Below are 20629 nucleotides of genomic sequence, written 5' to 3'. Positions count from 1 at the left end.
AAGAGGCAGCATGTGTGAGAGGGAAGGCATTTGTGTGAGAAAGATAGAGAAAGGGTGCACGTTTATATGTGAGAGAGAGAGAGTGAGGCATTCCGTGTGGGAGAGGGAGCGAAGGAGTGCGAGTGAGAGAAAGAGGGCTTGTGTGAGAGAGACAGATAGAGGGCGTGTGTGAGAGACAGAGAGAGGGCATGCGTGTGTGTGAGTGAGAGGGGGAGTGCTTGTGGAAGAGAGAAAAAGAGAGGAGGAGTGCATGTGAGAGAGAGGGAGTACGTGCAAGAGAGAGTGTGTGTGAGAGAGAGAGACAAAGGGACTGTATGTGAGAGAGTGAGCGGGAGTGCGTGTAAGAGAGTCCCAGTCTCAGCATTCTCACTCATCCTCAACCCCACACAACATGTACTCACACCTGCTCACATAGTGGGTGAGCATGGGTAAGTGAGCACTCTGAAATTGGGACTGAGCCACACACACACACTCTCTCACAATCTAATGCTCAGCTTTATTAATTACTCTTTCTTAAACTGTCAATTCATTGCTTTGACTTTGCTTTATTTTTGCTCAGCAAGTTGTTTTGTTTCTTCATACCTCAACTTTTTTTTGAAATTCATGTTTAATGTTGTGCCAAACCTTTTCTTTCTGAAATTTGCTCATCCTTGAGTGAGAAAAAGGTCCCCACATGCAACGGTTGGACAAGCTTGTCATAGGACAATCCTTTCATCCCAGAAACTAATCTAGTGGACCTGCCCCTAATGCAATCCTTCACTAAATATGGAGAAAAAAACTGTGCACAGTACTCCACTGTGCTCTCATCAAAACCCTGTCCAACTTCTGCAAGACTTCCTTATTCTTGTACTCCAATCCCCTTGCAATAAAGGCCAACATGCCATTTACCTTCCTAACTGCTCTCTGCACCTGCATGCTGACGTTCTGCATTCCTTGCACAAGTACACCAAGTTCTCTCTGAACATCAACATTTACAAATTTAACAATTTAAAAAAAATATTCTGCTTTTCTATTCTTACTGTTCCATCTTTCCACAGGTGCTACCAGAACTGCTGAGTATTTCCATCATTTCCTGTCTTTTTCATTTCAGATTCCCAGCATCCACAGTATTTTGCTGCTTTTTTATTGGTGTTGTTTTGAGGAATAAGGGTTGGTCAGGCCACCAAGAGAATTCTCCTGCTTTGTTAATCCAAAGCATGGTGCCCGGAACAATGGATAGCATTGCAACAGGGTGGGGGGGAGCAGGAGAGGCCTAAACTTTATTTGTTGGGCTATGAGGAGCAGGATTACCATTCAGAATCCACAGGAAAATATAAAGAAATAAGTTTTACAGATTTCTGTCTGTTCTCGCTAGATTGGGCTAGCGGAAAGACAATGGTCTGGCCAATGAATGTGCGTATTTAAATAAGGGCCCTTGATTTATGGACGGTATCCTGATGCTTCCTCAGAAAAGCAGGTCAAAACCATAGCCTGTGGGATCAATGGAAGGATATTGGTGGGTGAGTCCCATGGGTGAGTTTAATTACCTGCCTGCCTTGTTTCTACTGGGATGGCAGGATTACAATCGACCCCAATAGAACCTTACCCTGTTTATCAACACTGCTAAATATAAGGCATTATTCAATGTTCCACTAAATATCCAGAGATTGCCTCTTGCACTGCTTTATTGATTAAGCTTCTCCTATCTTTTTACTGTAGACACCAAGCCAAATCAGTCAGGTTACTAAAGTATTCAGCACCTCAACGGGAGTCGAGAGAGATGCAGCAACACAGTTTAATTTAAATCTGGTGCTTTTGATTGGAGAAAGGAAAGTCATGTGTCTGGTAAGCATGGCGACTGTTGTGGGCCAAATACTAAGTAGCCTGAATTGAAAAAGCAGTTGCTTAGCAACCAACCTCTCCAACCATTCAGTAGATAAGTTTATGAAAAAATGAAAATAAATCATTTGAAGCAGGCCTTCTGTATGAGCAGATAATGTGGTGAATACTGCCACCTGACTTTGAGAGGAAATACATAATTCACATCAACTACTGAAATGTAAAAAAAAAGAAAATGTCACCCAAAATATTGATAGGATTCCTATGAGCTCTGATGCACACAAACTGAAACTTCCAAAAGCGGAGCCAGGAGCCAAGTTCTGTGATAACAATTGGGCCACACATAAGCCCACTCATTACTGCGAATGGTCAACTCACGCTCATATCTGCTTATTTCCTATGAACCTGACTATAGATGCTGGATAAAAATCCAACTGCAGTTGTTACCAAGCCCTTCATACTAAATTTGCTACTTTCAGGGAGAAACAAAAATCCCCATGACTAGTCCCTCCACAGTGACCATTTCCTGCCATTTATAAAAATGTGGCATGTTCTCGAACCCAGAAAAAATACCTAGAGTAAATCAAATTTAAAGTGGTGCCAAATTTCTATCATACTAAGATAGAGATTTTATGATTTGAAATTTAACAGAGATTCCTATTTTTCGTGATATGTTTAATGCAACCGATAGAGACATCAGACGAAGCTTGGTGCCATCAAAAAAAAGTCAACAAAGAATTCCATTATAACTAGGGAAAGTTGAAAACTGTAATGTTGAACAAAAACAATGTCAACAAGGAGGCTAATGAGCTGAACTAAACTCTTCCAGCTGTGAGATATCATAGCAAATATGTTTTCAAACTTGCATTAACAATCCATGGGAATCACAGATGGAGAATAGCTTCTACAACTAGTACCTAATGTGGCAGAATGTGAAAACAACACTGGATGAAGATGGTGAGTGGGTAGCTGGTGCGCGAGATGCTTTAACTCCAACAGCTGCTCTGAAGGAACTGATTCAAGCTGGAATAATTGAAGTCCCTGAAAACAAAGATGCATTAGAAGGACATCCATCCATCCATTTTCACACGGCTTCTCCTAGTGAGGGTCGTGGTGGCAGTAAACTGAGCAGGACCGAACAGACTTCCCTTTCCTCAGCCGCAGATTCCAGCTCCTCCCTGGGGATTACCAGGCGTTCCCAGGCCAGATGAGAGATGAACTCCTTCCAGCATGTCCTGGGTTGGCCTCGAGGTCTCCGCTCAGTGGGTCGTGACTGGTACAGCTCCAGTGGGAGCCTGCATCCTTATCTGAGGATTGTGACCTTGTCGTAGTGGGAGGGCGCTTGTGTGAGCCAATGAACCTTGGAGCTATGTCGTCTGGAGGCTAGAACTACTGGTAGGGCCTCCCTTGGTGAACAGGTCCAAGGTGAGGTTCCAAAGAGTGACCCACCAAAGACCCCCATAATGGTTCTAGAAATAACACGGAGAACCTCGCCCGGATCAGGGATACTGGTACCCACTGCTGGAGCCAGGCCTGGGGGGTAAGGGTTCACTGGCGAGAGCCTGGTGGCCAGACCACCCATGTAACCTGGCCAGGCTCAGCCCAAAAAGGCTTCATGGAGCAGTCTTGTGGGCCCACCACCTGCAAGGCGAAGGGTGGGAGTCGGATACAATGCCAGGATGGCAATGAGTGAGAGGGGGACAGATCAAGATGGACTAGAAGGACATTTTTCTCCCAAAATATTTTAAGACGTTGCTAATTATCCTGATAGGATGGAATGCTTTAATAGCAATTCAGCTGATTTTGCTGACGTTATTCCATATCCTATGGCACTACGGTAAATGGCTCTACAGTTTGGCACTATGTAAATTTTTATTTTCTAGCATTCCTTGAATAACAATTGCTAAAATAACAGATATCATAAATATTCCTGAATTCCAAAGGGATGTAAGTTAGAGTGAGTGAGGGGAGCAGAGAAATTGAACCCTCAATGTCACACTACCAGGTCTCAATGAAATGATCAAGAGAGGATAAGAGGCCAGAGACAAGGATCCAGAATCCTGAGGACAGGTCATCTCCTCAGAGATCTTCCCCCCACTACTTTCAACCTCATAGACCACAATCCCGTTAAAACCTAATTCTACCTCCTTCCCAAGAACAACAAGCAGGTCTGCACTGATATAACCGTCTTTTCAGTCCAATCTTATTCCACAGAACTAATTTATCCCTGGCCCAAATCTTCTTTTCAGGGTCGGAACCCCTAATTCTGACCCGGATCAGACAGAAAATATATACTCACTTTCCTCCGATTTTTCTGGCCAATCTTCTGTTAGAGGATCCTGCAGAATTGACTCAGTGCAGGACAGGAGTAGCAGAGAGAACCAATATGAAACTACGCCTCCTTTTTACGGCACTACCTGCCATATTCTGTAAGTAAAGTGTTCAAATGTCCAATGAAAAGCTACGGAGGGAAGGTAAGTGGGCAGGGTGACAGATGAATGAGGTGATAGGTGGGTAAGGTGCCAGGATGGCAGGCAGGTAGGGTGGCAGGTGTATGAATAAATAGGTGGGTCAGGGGTATTTGGGTCAGGTTGGGAAGTGTTGTCAGGTCGGGGGCTAGTTAGGGTTTGGCGGGGGGAGTTGGCTGGTGCGGTCGGGGCTGGTTGGATAGGGGTGGGAGTCAGGTAGAGGGGGCTGGTCAGGTTGAATCAATGGGAGTTGGGGGTCGGTAGTCAGGTGATGGGTGCTCATCACATCGAGTTGGGGGCTGGGGGGTGTCAGTGTGAGTGATTGGGGGGTCAGTTGTATAGTTACCCATGAGTTAGACATGATGTTTTTTTCTACCTAATATTTTCTGGATAACGATCCAGGAACTGTCTGAAGTCTCCAAATCTAACTCAGAGTTGGTGACTTTTTCAGAGGGCCCAAGGGAGCAGGGGGATTTCCCATTGGAATTTCAAACTTTCCAGGCAATTACCACGGAGTCCTTGAGTTGGGACTTCTGAGGGGTTCCGTAGTTAATCTTTGTGGTTGCATCCAGTCTCTGACCATCTGAAGATTGGAAGATCTGGGCCCTTACCTTAACTCTATTTTTTTTTCTCCCCTCGCCTAGTCTCTTCCCACCTACATCCTTGTTTCTTCCAATGCCCTCCTTCACTTTAACAGCTTCTTGCTTCATGGCCCGATCACCTTTGCAGCCTGGATGTCTAACCTCTCTACATCTCCATTCCCCACCAGGATGGTTTGATGGCTCTTGGCTCCTTCCTTCAGGAAGGCCCAACTGGTCCCCATCCACCAACACCCTTATCTGCCTGGCTGAACTTGTTCTCACACTGAAGTTAAAAGAGAAGTTTTTCACTCAACTTCTCCAAATAAAAGGTGTTGTAATGGGAACTCATATGGCTCCTATGTATACCTGCCTTTTTGTGGGATACGTGCAACACTTTTTTGTTCCAGTCCTAACTGAGTCCCCTCCCCCACCCCGTTAACCAGTGCATTGATGATTGTATTGGTGTCATTTCTTTCTTTCACTCTTCCCTCACTTTCACATGGTCCATCTTTGACTTTTCCCTTCTCTTCCTCTGCTTCTCAATATCCATTTCTGGGGACAGGCTAATAGCCAACATCGACTTTAAACTCACTGACTCTCACAGGTACCTTGACTACATTTCATCCCATCGGGCTTCCTGTAAGGACTCTGTTTTATTCTCCTAGTTTCTCTTCTCCATTGCACCTATTCTAACAATGTCACCTTCCATACTAGTACCACCAATGTAATCATTTTCCTCACCCAAGGTTTCCCCTCCACCGTGGCTGACAGGGCCCTTGACTGAATTCGTCCTATTTCCCGCTCTTCTGCTTTCACTCTTTTCTCTCCCCTCCAGAACTATTATAGGATTCCCCTTGACCTTACCTTCCACCCTTCTTACTCAATAGATCATCCCCCCACAATTTCTGCTACCTCTAGCATCACCACCAAACATATTTTCTTCTCCCCTCAACTTTCACAATTCCCTCCATAATTCCTGGGTCCCCTTCTCAATCACCCCCAACACCCACTTCCCTTCCAATGGCACTTTTCATTGCAAGTGCAGGAGATAGAACACATGCCCTTTATCTCGTACCTTACTACCATCCAGGGCCCCAAACACTCCTTCCAGGTAACAATTTAATTGTATTTCTTTCAATTTAGAATACTGCATTCGCTGCTCACACTATTTATCAGAGACCAAACACAGATTGGGTATCCATTCTGCAGAACACCCCTGTTCAATTCAAAAGTGGGACTTTGAGCACCCAGTCTCCTGTCATTTTAATATCTGCTTCATTCCCAATCTGGTTTCCTAGATCTTCCAATGAAGCTCAACATAAGCTCAAAAAAACTCCAAATCTTTTGATTAGGTCATTTTCAGCCTTTCAATTCAGCATTAAGTTCAACAATTTCAGATCATAACCTCTGTCCTATTTTTTCCGATGGAATTGATGGTGATGATTCTGTTATTTCCATTTATACCTCCTCTAGATGCATCTTTTGTTCCTTTCCCTGTCCCATTATCATCTCCTTTTGCATTGCACCATGATCCCTTTTGTCATTCAAGCTCCGTTGCCTTCTACCCTTTCACAGATAGATCTTCCCTTTTGTCCTTTTCCCACTTCTCCTGCCTCTTCACTTGCTGGAAACTGTTAGATCTCCAGTTCTAACAAAAGATCAAAAACCCAAAATATTAAATCCGTTTCTCTCCTCAGATGCTGCCTGACTTGCTAAGTATTTTCAACATTTTCTGTCTTTATTCTTGTTTCACAGACATTGATCTCATGCAAAGCAGAACAAACTTGATTAGTTTTATTACATTCTACAATCTGTCATATCTAATTAATATTTCTCTAAATTGGTAAATTGTATTCATAGTGGGGAAAATGTAACAATGTCCTATCCATTCCTTCATTAATTCTAACTAGCTTGATTAATCTAAGAACAGCAATTATTTTCCATAACATGCACCCTCAACTCATACCATCCTGGGATGCATAGTGAGTATCCAATTTGCTTCAGACACAAGCATCCCTTCATCTGATTAATTCAATGAGGTCTTTGAGTAAACTCATTGAACATGTTTCTTGTGGTTAACTATTAAATGTCACCATTTTACTGTAAACCACTTATTTCCGTATCCTATGATTAATGAAAAAATTACAAGATCAGCTAATTCGATAGTCCTGATTGAAGACTTCAGCTTCACAAACAATTGCTGTGGTATACCAATGATGCCATCAGCACGTTGCAAAATGGTGCTCTCACAAAGCATCACTTGTCTGTGCTTTCAAGGCTTTTTTTTCTTCTATTTTGAATCTGCAAAGAAAGATGTAATGGCATCTTTGAAGTAACCATATTTAGAATCTAATTGTTTTCCATCAAATTCCATAGCATATATCATTCCACCCTTTCCCTGCTGATGCCTGGCATTTCTCCCTCAAAACCCTTACAAGTGAAAAAAGCATTAGATAGTATCTGAAACTCTAAACAAAAGTCACAATGTCTAAAATAATAAGCACATTCCAATAACATTACATTGTGGGATTTTACAATATGTGTTAAATACCATATCCAAAGTGCAAATTGCTATGAAGTACTGATCTCTAAAATGTTATGGTTAGACTTCAGGATCAGCATATGAGATGCAAAATAATCTGGATACTTAATTAAAAGGACTTAAGCATCTATTCAAATGGATAAGATAGTAAAACTGTGAGCAGATGCCTTCTCTTGCAACTTCTCATTTCTTTGCACTATGGTTACAAAAAAATATTGAGTGATCCATACAGAAACACATAACAATAAAACTGATTGTAGGTCAGTGAATTCATAAACAACATCCATTCATTTTTCCCCCTTCCCATGTGCTATGAACATGGTGAACAGTTGCACACACAATGGGTCAGATTTTCACGGAGACTTCCTTTAAAATGGCCGACAGGACCGGGATGCAGAAGTTCTGCCCCCATTTCTGACAGATCCATTTTTCTTCTGACAGGGGAAGGGGGCAGGGTGTGATTCACACAGGAGGGAAACCCAAACTCAGCAAGGCCATTTGAACTTAGTGCTGAGTTCAAACAGACCCCATTTTGGCTGTTGCAAGGGCTTTACCTACAGTGTGCAAATCACAAATTGATGTAGTAGACATAAACTATCTTGAAGGGTGGGTAAGGTCAGTATAGGTATCATGCTCTGAATGTTTTTCAAAATCCACCACTCTTTAATCATGAAAAGAACAGGCTTAAACTGTCAGTGGGAGTGATAAAAGAGCCTTCTCTGCTGGATTGCTTTGATTGACAGACCATCTGGAGTAGGCTAAAAAAAAAATATCAGCTGGTTCAGCAGTTTCAATAGAGGTATTTGTTCACTTTTCCCTAAGGGCTATTATTATGTCATTATGAATGATTGACTGAGTTTCAAGAGCTACATTTATCCCAGCCGGGGTTCTGTGTCCACAGTTTGATTGACAATTTAAAGAAGCTATTAAAGGATTATGTCTTTGATATTGGGTCTGAATTGAAGTTTTTTTTTTAAATAAGAGATTAACCACTTGAGGAGACTTAGAAGCTTTGAATAGGTTTCTTGAATGGGATTTACTTTCACTATCAAGTGTGTATATGTGAAAGCTGTATTAGATTGTTAAAAGTTTTTTTCCCACCTCCATATAGCTTCTGAGGTCTTCCCATTGTAGATACTGGAAGAGTGGCCATGGAGGTTGCATGGGATATGACGGGGTAGGATGGTGTGGGGTGGTGAGTTGGCATGGAGGTATCATGGATGGTATAACAGCCATTGGGGCTGGGTGCAGTGTTTGAGGTGGGGGCTTGGGTAGTGACAGCTAGAGGGCCTAACAGTATCTAAACAAATGTGACCAAGTCCCAGCGAACCGAGGTGGGTCTTCTAACCAGTCCACCTCAGCACTTGCTAGTCCCCTTGGCTGCCTAGAATCTGCTTTCGAGGTCAGCGGGCTTTATCGATCCCAACCCCGCCTCACCAGAGAGAACATTGGGGCCCTTTAAACAGAGATTTCCCCTGCCACTGCTATATAATCAGTTGTTCGAGGTCCACAAAAACACATATGGGCCTTGAACTCTATTTTTCTTTTCTTCTGCATGAGTAATCATTATCTCTCCCTGATATAATTGTTAGTGCTAGGATCTTATTATGCAGACTGGAATGTCACCATACTTAAGAACTCCCAGCTTGCCTGACTCATTTTCCTCCTTTTGATTTCCGATGATATTCTTTTATATTAGTGATGTTGTTTGAGTTTAATTATTTGAAGTCTAGGTTCTGACTTGTTTGACCATATGCTGGGGGATGGGTCTTTGGCCCTGGGAGGTCTTTGGCTTACTATAAGTCTACATTTAGCAGAGTTAGGGACAAGGCCATATCTTGCAACTCTGGTCCAACCAAATTTCCAAGCTAACAACTGTATCCCATCCAGATTATTTACATAGGATGAGGCCCTACTGTAGAGGACCTACATTGCTGTCCATTATATGATGTTTATACTAACATTTCTATTTCTTGTCTCTATTTTTAAGAATGTTCCAAACTAACTTTGACAAAGTACAATATCAGTTAATATAAAATTAAATGTAGAGGTTTTAAGCGAAATGGTTAATGCATCTGGTGCACTTGTGAAATGTACTAATAAAGAATTTTCAGCCAGTTTTGAATCCCACATCTAGAAAAATCTATTTACTCATTTAACTCCACTTAGCAAAGTCGCAATTTTTACAAACGTACCATTAGACTGCCAACTTTGGAAGTGATCTGGTGGGCACTAAACTTGTCAGCTGCACAACGAACTGAGATTCAAATTCCTTTTCAGCTTCCCCCAGATAAGAAGCTGCCAATCTCAATCTGCTTGTTAGTTATAGCAACTTAAATTTGAGGATCTAAACACTTAAGAATTACTCATGCACAGACAAGTATTAAAAAAGTCATTGACTAAATAATTTTGTGAATTGTACAGAAACATTTTAATTTAACCAGGCAGCAATCGCACTATATTTATCACCTACTGATCTAATAATTACTATAAGTAAACTAACATTTCAGTTTCTTAATGCTGCTTAAAATATGTCAGCAGAAACTCGGCTAGCATGATGAGATTTGTATTTGAATCTAGCAGAAATTAATGGCATAGATGTCTCCAATAGTGAAATCCCTCAAATTTCAATAGCACAAGATCACACTGAAAACCACACGCTTTTTAAAAACTGTTTTCTCATGGGCTTGTACAACCTAATATTACTAGGTATCCTGTTCATTTCTTGCAAGTTACTTTTGGATTTTGGTTGAGGTAGCCCTGCAGTGAAAAATGCTACTGCGCCAAAGGGTTGCATATCACAGAACAACAGAGCAAAGATGGCTTCCCCCAAGCATCCCCAGATAGTAACCTCCTAAGCCATCTGGAGATCATACTGACACGAAGCTAAGGGTTGTCGCCCCAGGGACGGAGAAAAAGTACAAAACAATGTGAGGCTAAGTCAACTTGTGCTCCTCAGACAGACTTAGCAGCTGTCCTTCAACAGGCTGCCTGTCTGCCTTCGTGGTTTCAGAACATCTGGCATAGGAGAGGAATATATATGTGCACAAATTATGTCACAAACTAATTTCTAAAGGATAAACACAAATTGAATATTGAAGCTAGCTGGGCCAACCAGTGGTATTGGATGAATATAAAAGCAATGGCCTGTGGGGATCATCTTTTGGTTTTGTAGGAGGTTACTACAAATTGAAATCATACTAGATTCACTGTTGAAAAAGCTTGTAATCTAGTGAATTGAAGTTTCTTCATTTACTTAAATCTTACATCATATCGCTTAAGTACCACTCACATTGTCAGATTGAAACTCCAAACCAACGATGATGTATTTTTCTTCAACCTACACGATTTCATTCCTCAGTTGTGTAAGTAACTTCTTTAACAAACTATCACTGCTTTTAATTAATGTTACATGAATCTAATTTATTATAATTATGTATAATGTTTTCTACAAAAATGTTTTCTACCAAATATTCCATTCTTTTAATGTTTCTATTTTCTTAAATGGCCAAATATTCTTGCTAATTTTGGAGAGAGGAGAATCTGTTAATTCTCTCACAAATAGTATATGGCAGTGGAGCTGACTGTTAGACACTGAAGATTATGGCAACATTGTAAGTAACTAAATTGAAACAAGGTCAGGAATCTTGAGAATTTAGCTGAATTGTCAGGGAGCAGGAAAAGTATTGATTGGTGAAGCAGCCAAAAGGCGGCAAAATTCAGGACACATGTGACAAATTGAAACTAGGAACAATTATAGGAAAGGTAGGAAGAGGTGGGTACAAAGGACACAAGAATTAAAACTAGGAAAGGTGTTATTTCAGGACGGAAGCCAACAATAGTGAATGATTAAGCGCAATTGCTGGATGGAATAATTCTGTAACAAAATGACGTTCAATCAGAAAGAATAAATGTCACCGAATATTAATTTAGGCAAATTTTAATACGTTATTGGTTCTGCCTTAGATAGAAGTAACCTAGCTGGTGGTATCTAACAGGTTTTTCTTTGACAGAAGCAAAGCCTGTCATCTTTACATTTAGCATTAACATAATCATACTGCGTATTTATTAACAATAAGACATTAGGAGCTGGAGTATTCTCAACTCTGCAGTAAACCTGATCTGACAACGCAAAGGACCAATTGTCCTAAATACTAAACAACTTAAACACACATCCACAAAAATTAAAACTCAAATAGCACACCCACATCACTATCGTGCAACACACTAATCATAATTTTAATATGTAGTAGTCATTCGCTAAAAGTAATTGCGCCAAAAAGACTTCAAAAACTGATTTAAATCCGATCCCTTTGGTAAGTTGCAATAATACAGTTCCAACTTACCCAGTTGTAATGTCATCATCATTCATAGTCTTTCCCAACAAATCGCTGTCACTCATATAGCCAGACATGTCAGCACTGATGGACTTCAGGTCTACATCATCAGCATCCAGAGACTCTAAGTCCAAGTGGGAAATGTTACACGGTTTACTGGAACTCCGCATGGGCATGGTGTGTGAGTAATGAGAAGTGTCCCCTCGAACAAACCAGCCAGAATTTCCTCCAGGTTGGCATCCACTGCCTACAGAAGGTGCATCCCCTGCCTGAAGACGTGGACTTGCTTGGCCATATCGCCAGGACAATGGTGAAGATCGATTAGATGAACTTGTGCCACGGCCTCTGGCATTCACCTCAGCGCTTATGTCACTGTCAAAGGCTGTATCTAAAGCACTGCAAAGAAAATAATAGATAAGAAATGAATGCAGAAACATTTTTAGGGAACAAATATAAACATCCAAGAGGTGCTGCAACTGAGAAAAAAGCTAAGGCGCATATAGCTTTGCCTGATTTACTGCCTGCCATGCAATATGTTTTATTTGTCTGAACTATTAGATATGGCAGAATAGAATCATGTTGGTCTGGAAAAACAGAACATCTAATTACACAAGCTTAACTTCTACAAAACAAGTGACTAGGATTCAAAGTAATTGCTTGCCTGTAGAGCACACTTGGATGTCCTACGGGTGTGAAAAACACTATCTAAGTGAAAATTCTTCCTTCTTTCTTTCTAGGGTCCAATTTCCTAGAGGAACTATGGGCTTTTTTCCTTGTCTTTCAGAATGCAAGAAAGGAAGGTGGAAAGAAAATGTTGCTGGAAGTATTAAATGAATTGCGATCTGTCATTTATGTATAGCAGTTATTTTTAAAAGATAACAGTCCAGTATATTGACCATGGATGTTTATAGTAATGTGATATAAAAACATTAATAATTAAAATTATCAGACAATATTTGAATTGCATAGGTCTATTCAATCCAAGGTCTATTTTGAAAATTCTGTATGTAAAGGTTATGGTGCACATTTGGCACTGATGGCAAACTGATTTTTAGCTTCAGTGATTTTATTTACACTATCATTGGTAATTCAAGTCATCCACTCAAACGTTTCTGGAGTTCCCACATTTACTCCTGCAAATAAGCCATTTGTGAAAGTTTATAATGTTACATTGACATTAAAAATCGAAACAGTAGGCAGAGAACAACAATCTAAAACTTGTTATATAATATAGGAAATTAAAGAATCTTTTCTGCACAGTTTAGATGTAGCACTGATGCGGTCTACCTGCATTAAGGCATGGAGGAACGCAATTTAAAAAAGAAAGAATTATTCAGAAACCAATCAAGACTGAATTATGTAAATTGTAACAAGACAATTGCACCACAAAATGTCACCAAGAAACACCAAGGCCAGAGAAAATCATCATGCAGATACCTAAGCATTGGAGCAATGATGACACCAGCATCTCCTCCAATCCTGTTCCAGGATACAGTAAATGCAGTAAATGTTATTTGCAATCAGAAGTACCCTATTTGCATTGTGAAGTTTACTAAACCTATATACAGGATAAGTATACTATCAAATATCTGGAATAAAACATTACAATCTACAGCTAATAAAGTCTTTCACACATCATCATTCATCTCAACTTAAGAGAAATTCCAAATTTCCATAAGAGTTTGCTGGAGGTGACCAGAAATACACAGGGAGCTGCTCCGTGACTTCCTGGTTGACCCTGTAAGATGCTTATAGTCCTTGACATTTTCATGGTTAAAGGACTTGATTCGCTCTTCCACCCACCATATGATATGTTTTATTAGTCTGAACTATTTGATATGACAGAATGAAAATGTCAGATGAGAAGGGAAGGCAGAACTATTTAATCACACAAATCCTTCTGCAGCAAAAATAGCCTGGTTCCTAGTTCTCCCCATTCCTTACAATACCAATCACACCAAGGAAGTGAAGCTGAGGGCAGGGCCTCCTTAAAGTGGGAGCTTCTGTTTCTGGACTCAGAAGGGATTGGTTGTATTATTGAACGTTGGTAGATAAGAGAGAGAGACAAACCTCCATAAATCAGAACTGATTGCCATTGGGAAGTAGGGGAAGGGGTCAGACCAGAGATGCAGTCTGAACATCCGATGATAATGTTTTTTGAAAAGGGTTGATCTCCTTACACCAGGATCGTGGAGGAGTTGGATGGGTGTCTTGGAGGTCAGGGATGAAAACCTCAGCCATGATGAGTAGGTGCCAAATCTTTTAACTTAGGCCAGTGGGTGCCAGAAATGTGCCAAGATTATGTGGCCATTCACCAGCCCCATGCATGCAAATGAGGCGACCGCTTCCTGATCTCTTAAAGCTTGGTGAGGGCAAAGCTGGCAGGCACTATGCTGATCTAACAGCCAGAATCACAGCCTGTAGATATTTGGAGCCTTTATCATTTTTGTTTCCACTATATCTGTGCAATCATAACTTCAGAGGATGAAGATGACACCACATATGCAGATATCTGAACCTTTTGTTAGGTGAAAGGATATACATATCCACAAGATCTGGAGTCCAGATTATATTATTGAGGTCCAAGATCAATTACAGATCTTCTGGGTAGCCTTGTAAAAGTTGATTGGTTGGGCACAAAAACTACGAGACACCCAGCAACATGAACTGATGGCTGCTGAACTTTCTACATGCCGATCTTATGTCAGTGTATGCAATTGCAATTCTGCATGGGCCCATTCAAAATATCAACACTGTTAGATTCACAATGTCATGATGGTGTTATTTACTGTTGCACAATTGAGATGGAACTAGTTGCCTAATCAACATGTTCACCACGCTAGTGTAAAACCAACAGAACTCCTTGATGCAGATTTGGGATATTGCTTTTAAGGCTTCACTTGAGTCCTCCGAAATCCAGCGTAAATAAACCACATTATTACCACTGAACTACCCAAAGGCCACCAAGAAAATTACTGACAAGATGCCCCCAATCCTTCAAATAATAGTACTTTTTGAATACTTAGCAGTCAGCCCAAATTTATCTGTAGATAGAACAGAAACAGTAGATATTGACTGTAATATAATGTACAAAAAATAGAAAATAAACAATCTTCACTTGCATTGACATACTAATCCCTGCAGCATGATGCCCCTTCCTCTTCAAAGATAAAGAAAGCTCAGAAGATTATTCATCTGATGTAACTATTTTATTCTCTGGCTGTTACTTTCATAAATATATTTACACAGAAGGCAGCATGGGTTTTTGCTCCAACAGGTACATCATAACATTTGTTTCATAAATACAAACTGTCCTTTGGTGTCCATTGTGAAATAAGTAGAAATGCTCCTTTGGTAGTACAGAACTTGAGAATTGCTGAAAAAAAAAGGCATGACTAAGCTTTTTGTCTTGCGCTTATCAGGATACTGGCAAGAATACCAATGTAAGGGGGAAAACAACAATTTATATTGTATGTGAAGAGAGTGCTGATTGATTGGTAAGTGGCGTTGCCATGGTGAATTCACCACTGATGGTGACTGACAGTTAACTGCCAAGCATTGTTTGAAATTTAAACCAGGCAGCTTGACTGATTGGCCTGATTGGTCAAGGCATTGCCCTGAGGAATGAGTCAGCGAATGGCCGTCACTTATTTTGTTTAGCTGAAACAGGTGCAATGTGTGTACATGTTCTTTCTGTCTGCAAAGAACAGGGCCCTGTGTATCAATATATGGAGCTTCCAGTACATGCAAAAATGTCACAATGCAAGCCTGACTGGTAATCTAAAATTGACTGAGGATTATTTAGCAAATGTTGTCCAATCACTCCAAAGTTGCGAGGTTAACTTGGACCATGAGGGTTACTGCTCAAAGCCTGAATAACTACAAAGCAAGAGTCTCTGAACGCCTCCCTCAGTAACTATTCCATGCCCACCTCTGGCAAAGAGATCCTCTAACTTGCCCAGTCGCCCAATTGTTCTGCAGCCCCATAAACCTCAGATTGTTTTGCAGTCTATGCCCGAGCAGTTAAAAGTTCAAGAGCAATCAGTGGCACTATCAGGAATCTGTGTCGCTTGAGTGGGCATAACTGTTTCAGAAGCCAGACTCCAAGCATGTCAATGGAGCTGATGCTGAACAGTCTCAGCTGCAATAGAATGCACTGCACTGAAAGCCAGCTAGGAAGAAGCAGCTTTGGAGGCTTGCCTGTGACGCCCCCCACCCCCGGCCAAATTCACAACGCCGCTTCCTTGACTTCCTATGGAGGATCCTCATGAGTGCAGCCCAAGTTTGTGTGCACTCACCTCTGGGTTCCCCTTGAAGTTCAGGCCACCAGGTGCATGCCTTTTAAAGGCAGTTGTAAATCACGCCGCTCTGATGTCACGCCAACCTGGATTTAAATTTGACGTGGTGGGATGATTCCAGCATATGGCCGCAAAAATGAGATGCTAATTTCATGAAAATTAAGTTCCTGATGTTCAACGGCCATTGATGAGGGGGAGGGGACAATCGCATCCTGGATTTACGTCACCGGGAAACGCAACTAGGGCCTTCTCGCAAGATTTTCCAATCACGCCACCGAACACCGAAAATCCCTGCCCACGTATTTGTGGGAGTTCTGCTATAATGAGACTATTGAAATTAGCCCAAAGCACTAATCTGTTTTCTGTTTACCCACTCTAATCATTAATCATTGGTTCCAGAATTACCTATAGAAAAATTCCAGTTTCAGTAAAAGGTTGCAAAGTAACTAGACATTCTGGTCAAGACATTAACAGCAACTTGAACTAACTCAGGTCTTGGGTTACTAAGTGTTGTGTATTACACTGAGTGAGGCAAATACATGCTCTGCTGCAGGCAGCCAATATTGAACTAAATTTATTTATACTTCCCCAACAGAGAGGGCAGCAAAGAGGGAAATATAACAAAAAGCTCAGATCCTGCAATAGAATACACTAATGGCTGGATTTTCATCCTTGAACAGGCAGTGGGAGTCGGGAAAATTCCCGACCGGATTACCCGCCTCAGGAGAAAGTGCCAGGAAAGACGAGATTTTTGTTGTGGTGGATGGTGGAGCAAGGGTGGGTGTGCACTGCAGTTGGGCCAGCCCACTCATGGAAAGAGTTCGAAGAAAGCCACAGGGGCTGCCAGTTGCTGAGACAGGCTGTTTGGAAGGCCTGCCTTGGTGCTGTGGGACTTTGTCCCAATTGTATTGAAAAAGTAAGGCCGTCTAGCCCTCACACCCCCTCACACTTCCCATGCCCCAACCATGTCACTTCATGCCCCCACCCACTCCTCATGTCCCCTCATGGCCCCAATGCCAAGGTATGCCCCAATCCACCCCTATGGCATTTCATGCCCTCCATAACAAGGTGTGCCCTCCCAGATTACCCCTCTGCCCACTCATGCTTCCCCATGCCCAGCTATGGCACTTCCACACCCATTCACACATACATTGTCTAGAAATAGTGAACTGTATAGTGGCAATGGGAAGTGTAAAAAAGCTTTTTTTAAAAAAAAGTCATTGATTGAAAACTTACCACTCTATTAAAAAAATCTTTTTACTACAGGCCAATACAAGTGTCAATTATCCAGACCCTTTAAAGAATCAGTAGCAGAAACTGAAAGTAAATGAAATCTCTTTATGTTGCGTAAAGAAATATTGTGCAATTGATAGAAGAGATCAGACAGCCAGAGCTGTCAATCAAGCAATGTTTTCCTTAGGGCTTAGACGTTTCAGTACTCTAATGGATATCTGGCGCAGTCTAATGCCATATACTAAGCTTAATTGTTCTCAACTGCTAAATCCAAGCCTCACGTGAGCAAGGATGCATTTGCACCAGGATTGTATCCTTATCATGTGATGGATCAGTGTACACCAGAACTCTCCTTCATCCTCTATAATTTCTTCTTTTTGCCACAAATCCATCTCACACTTAGTTTTGCATCTCTTATACAAGGGAAAGGAAATCCTTCCAATGTGCCCTCAAGAGTTTCAAGCTACAGATGCAACTTGTTATAACATACACCTTTGGTCTTAGTGATATTTTACTGTCACTGAAAAACAAAATAGCGAAGTATCTTTCACAGCTTTCATTTCAAGCCCATTGAGGAAGAATGCAATCTAATTTAGGTTTTTCTATCCCTCAAAAGTGAATTAATTTCTTAGTTAACATATTGATCAATTTGGTTACTGAAATTATTGAACAATCAATTTTTTTCTTTTGTTATTTCTTCTTTGAGAGCTGCTGAATGTAGATGTAGAAAACTGGACTTGATTTTAAATATAGGATCTGAATATCTAGTAAAAGAATTCCAAGATTCCTAAGAATGGTGATGTAGAAAACGAAAGAGTTAATAATCATTTTGGGAGCCCTTCTGTTAAATGTATTCAAAATTATTTTCATCCAATGCATCTAACTGAAAAATTTTCACACCTAACTAACAGCATCATAGCACTATTTTCTCCTGTCATAAAACATTCTAACTTCAAAGTTAAAGAAAATGATTGTCTAACCGTGTAACTTCTGAAGATTCAGTAATCAGTAAATGGGTGCATGAGTTACATAGCTATTTTAAACAGCAATTTGTGTTTTGTAAGCATCTAAAATATACACAATATACACAAAGGCACACTATATATATATATATTACACACACAGCAACACACACACATGCACACACACACACCTGTATGTGTGTACACATATCTACATTAGTCATGATAGAACCATCTGTTATCAATCGTAGTTTTAATATAAAATTAAAATTGAGCAATTTTCTCCCCTCAGGTATTATTTTAACCCTTAATATAGCACAGATGGTTTTCTCATTTCCCTTTAGGGATCATCATCAAGTTTATTCATCTGTCAGCAGGGATTGGCCTGATTGCATTCATCTTCAATGTCAGAATTTGTATTTGTTAACTGCTTATAAAGAAAACAGTCTTTGGAGTTGGCTTATAACCAATGAACACCCTCTTGAAACATTACACTCACCCTAAAAGCACAGTTGAGCCAAGCAGCAGAGCAAGTGAAGTATTTTAAGGTCAACTTTTTGGGCTGGTGGTGGGGAGTAGGGAATTGTTGAAAATATAAATCTGGTAGAGAAAAACAAATGCAGAGAGGAAATGGGAAAAAAAAACTGGAGAATAGGGATGACAGGATTTGGCAGACAACTGTTTATAATTTAAATTGCACTGTAGTTCCAAACATAAACGCCTGATATTTAAGTAGCTTTATTATTGTAATATCAGCGCTTGTTCCAGTACAACAGTGAACAAAATAAAACTAAGTACTATTCAGCCCAGGAAGACCTGAGAAATATTGATAAGAGGCACAGCATGGGGGAGAATGAGTGGAAGAAGGAGAGATATATTGCAGCTGCAAGGGGACAGTAGGCCCTCCAGACACATGTTCTGAACTTGCCAATGATGTATGGGTTAAAGAAGTCTATTTTGAGGGAACATAAAATTCTGTAGGAAAAAAAATCAATTGAAACTGTTACTGAGAGAGTGTTCAATGTTTGAGATTCAAAAAAAAATCTATAAATTTGAATAGAAATTTAGCACTCACAAAGATTGCTAGAATAAACACCTTAAGCATTGCGGTGAGCAGTGGACTATTGAGAGTTACAACCACTACTTTAGCCCCTTGAGCTTATCCTGCCCTTCAATGACTGATCTGCAACTTAACTCCATATACCTGCCTCTCTCTCATATCCCTTACTACCTTTGGTTAACTAAAATCTATCAACTACAGATTTAAAATTAATAATTGACCTAGTATCAATTAACATTGCAGGCGGGTGATCACCCTTTGGGCTGAATTTTCCCCTCGTTTGAGGGGGGGGGGGAAGAGAGAGAGAGAGAGAGAAGTTGATGGGCAGATGTGTGTAGGTGCGCATCTGATCGGTGCCCCCAATCGGAGGCACGGCGCCATTTTATGTGGGCGGGGCAATTAAGGCCCGCCCAGCGTGATGTCCGCAGGGAAGCGCTATGCGCTTCCTGTGCAGGCGGGGGGAATCCCAAAATCGAGAGTGCATGCGTGCGAAAGAGCACACTCATCTTCCTGAGGCTAAGTGCAGCCTCAGGGAGATCACCTCTACCTCTAAAAATATTAATAGAAAAAAAAAATTCCCTTACATGTCCCCTTATGTGACAATGTCACATGAGTTGGGACATGTTCATAATTTCTAAGAAACCTTTATTAAAATTTTTAAAACCCTACATGAAACCTCAACCCACCTGTGGATGAGGTTTCATGTTTTTTTCTAGTTGCCACCGGGGCTCCTGGCCTGCCCGCCAACCTTAAGGTTGGAAGGGCAGGTCCACTAATGACTTTAATTGATCTGTCAATGGCCTCAATTGGCCATTGACAGGTCAGCAGGTGCGCGGCCAATTTTGCTGCACCTCCGCCTTCCTGAAAATTTAAATGAGGCAGGGTGATGTCAGGAGTTCTGCCCGACATCACCGGGCGTCATTTTACACATCAGCGAGCAGGCCCCGCCCCCGCTCACAAAATCCTGCCCTTTGTGTGTAGAAGTGTTTTCTAATTTTACTCCTGAAAGCTTTGGCTCTAACGTTTAGATGATTTATAGACTCACAGAAATAGTTTTTACCTATCTGTTCTCCTTACTACCTTGAAAATTTCAAACAAATCACTCATTAATCTTCTGAATTCCAGAAAATACAAACTACTTTGTGTAATCTCTCCTCATAATTCTTGGAGAGTTCAGGTATAATAGGGGATGCACAGTGTAACAAGGGGCAGGATTTTCCGGTCGTTGGATGGACACGGCGGACACGCCCAGGAGTGGCTGCAAAACGGTCTGCTGCTCGCGATCGGACCCCGACTGCGATTTCACACTGGCTGGCCAACTAACGGCTAG

The 20629-nt window shown here is 41.1% G+C and overlaps 1 protein-coding gene across 6 annotated transcripts in view; it reads right to left on the bottom strand.

The window, feature by feature from the left end:
- The window catches only part of LOC144683562 (neuron navigator 1-like), a 725427-nt gene that overhangs the window by 372023 nt on the left and 332775 nt on the right, over positions 1–20629 (bottom strand). For all 6 annotated transcript variants that reach the window (XM_078546698.1, XM_078546702.1, XM_078546700.1 and 3 more), the window contains one exon: positions 11756–12142. In XM_078546698.1, coding sequence (XP_078402824.1) covers positions 11756–12142 — 387 coding nt within the window. The remainder of the gene's footprint in view (positions 1–11755; positions 12143–20629) is intronic.

The sequence above is a fragment of the Cetorhinus maximus genome, chromosome 8 (assembly GCF_964194155.1).
Source record: "Cetorhinus maximus chromosome 8, sCetMax3.hap1.1, whole genome shotgun sequence".
NCBI lineage: Eukaryota > Metazoa > Chordata > Chondrichthyes > Lamniformes > Cetorhinidae > Cetorhinus > Cetorhinus maximus.
This window is presented reverse-complemented; position numbering and strand designations above follow the sequence as displayed.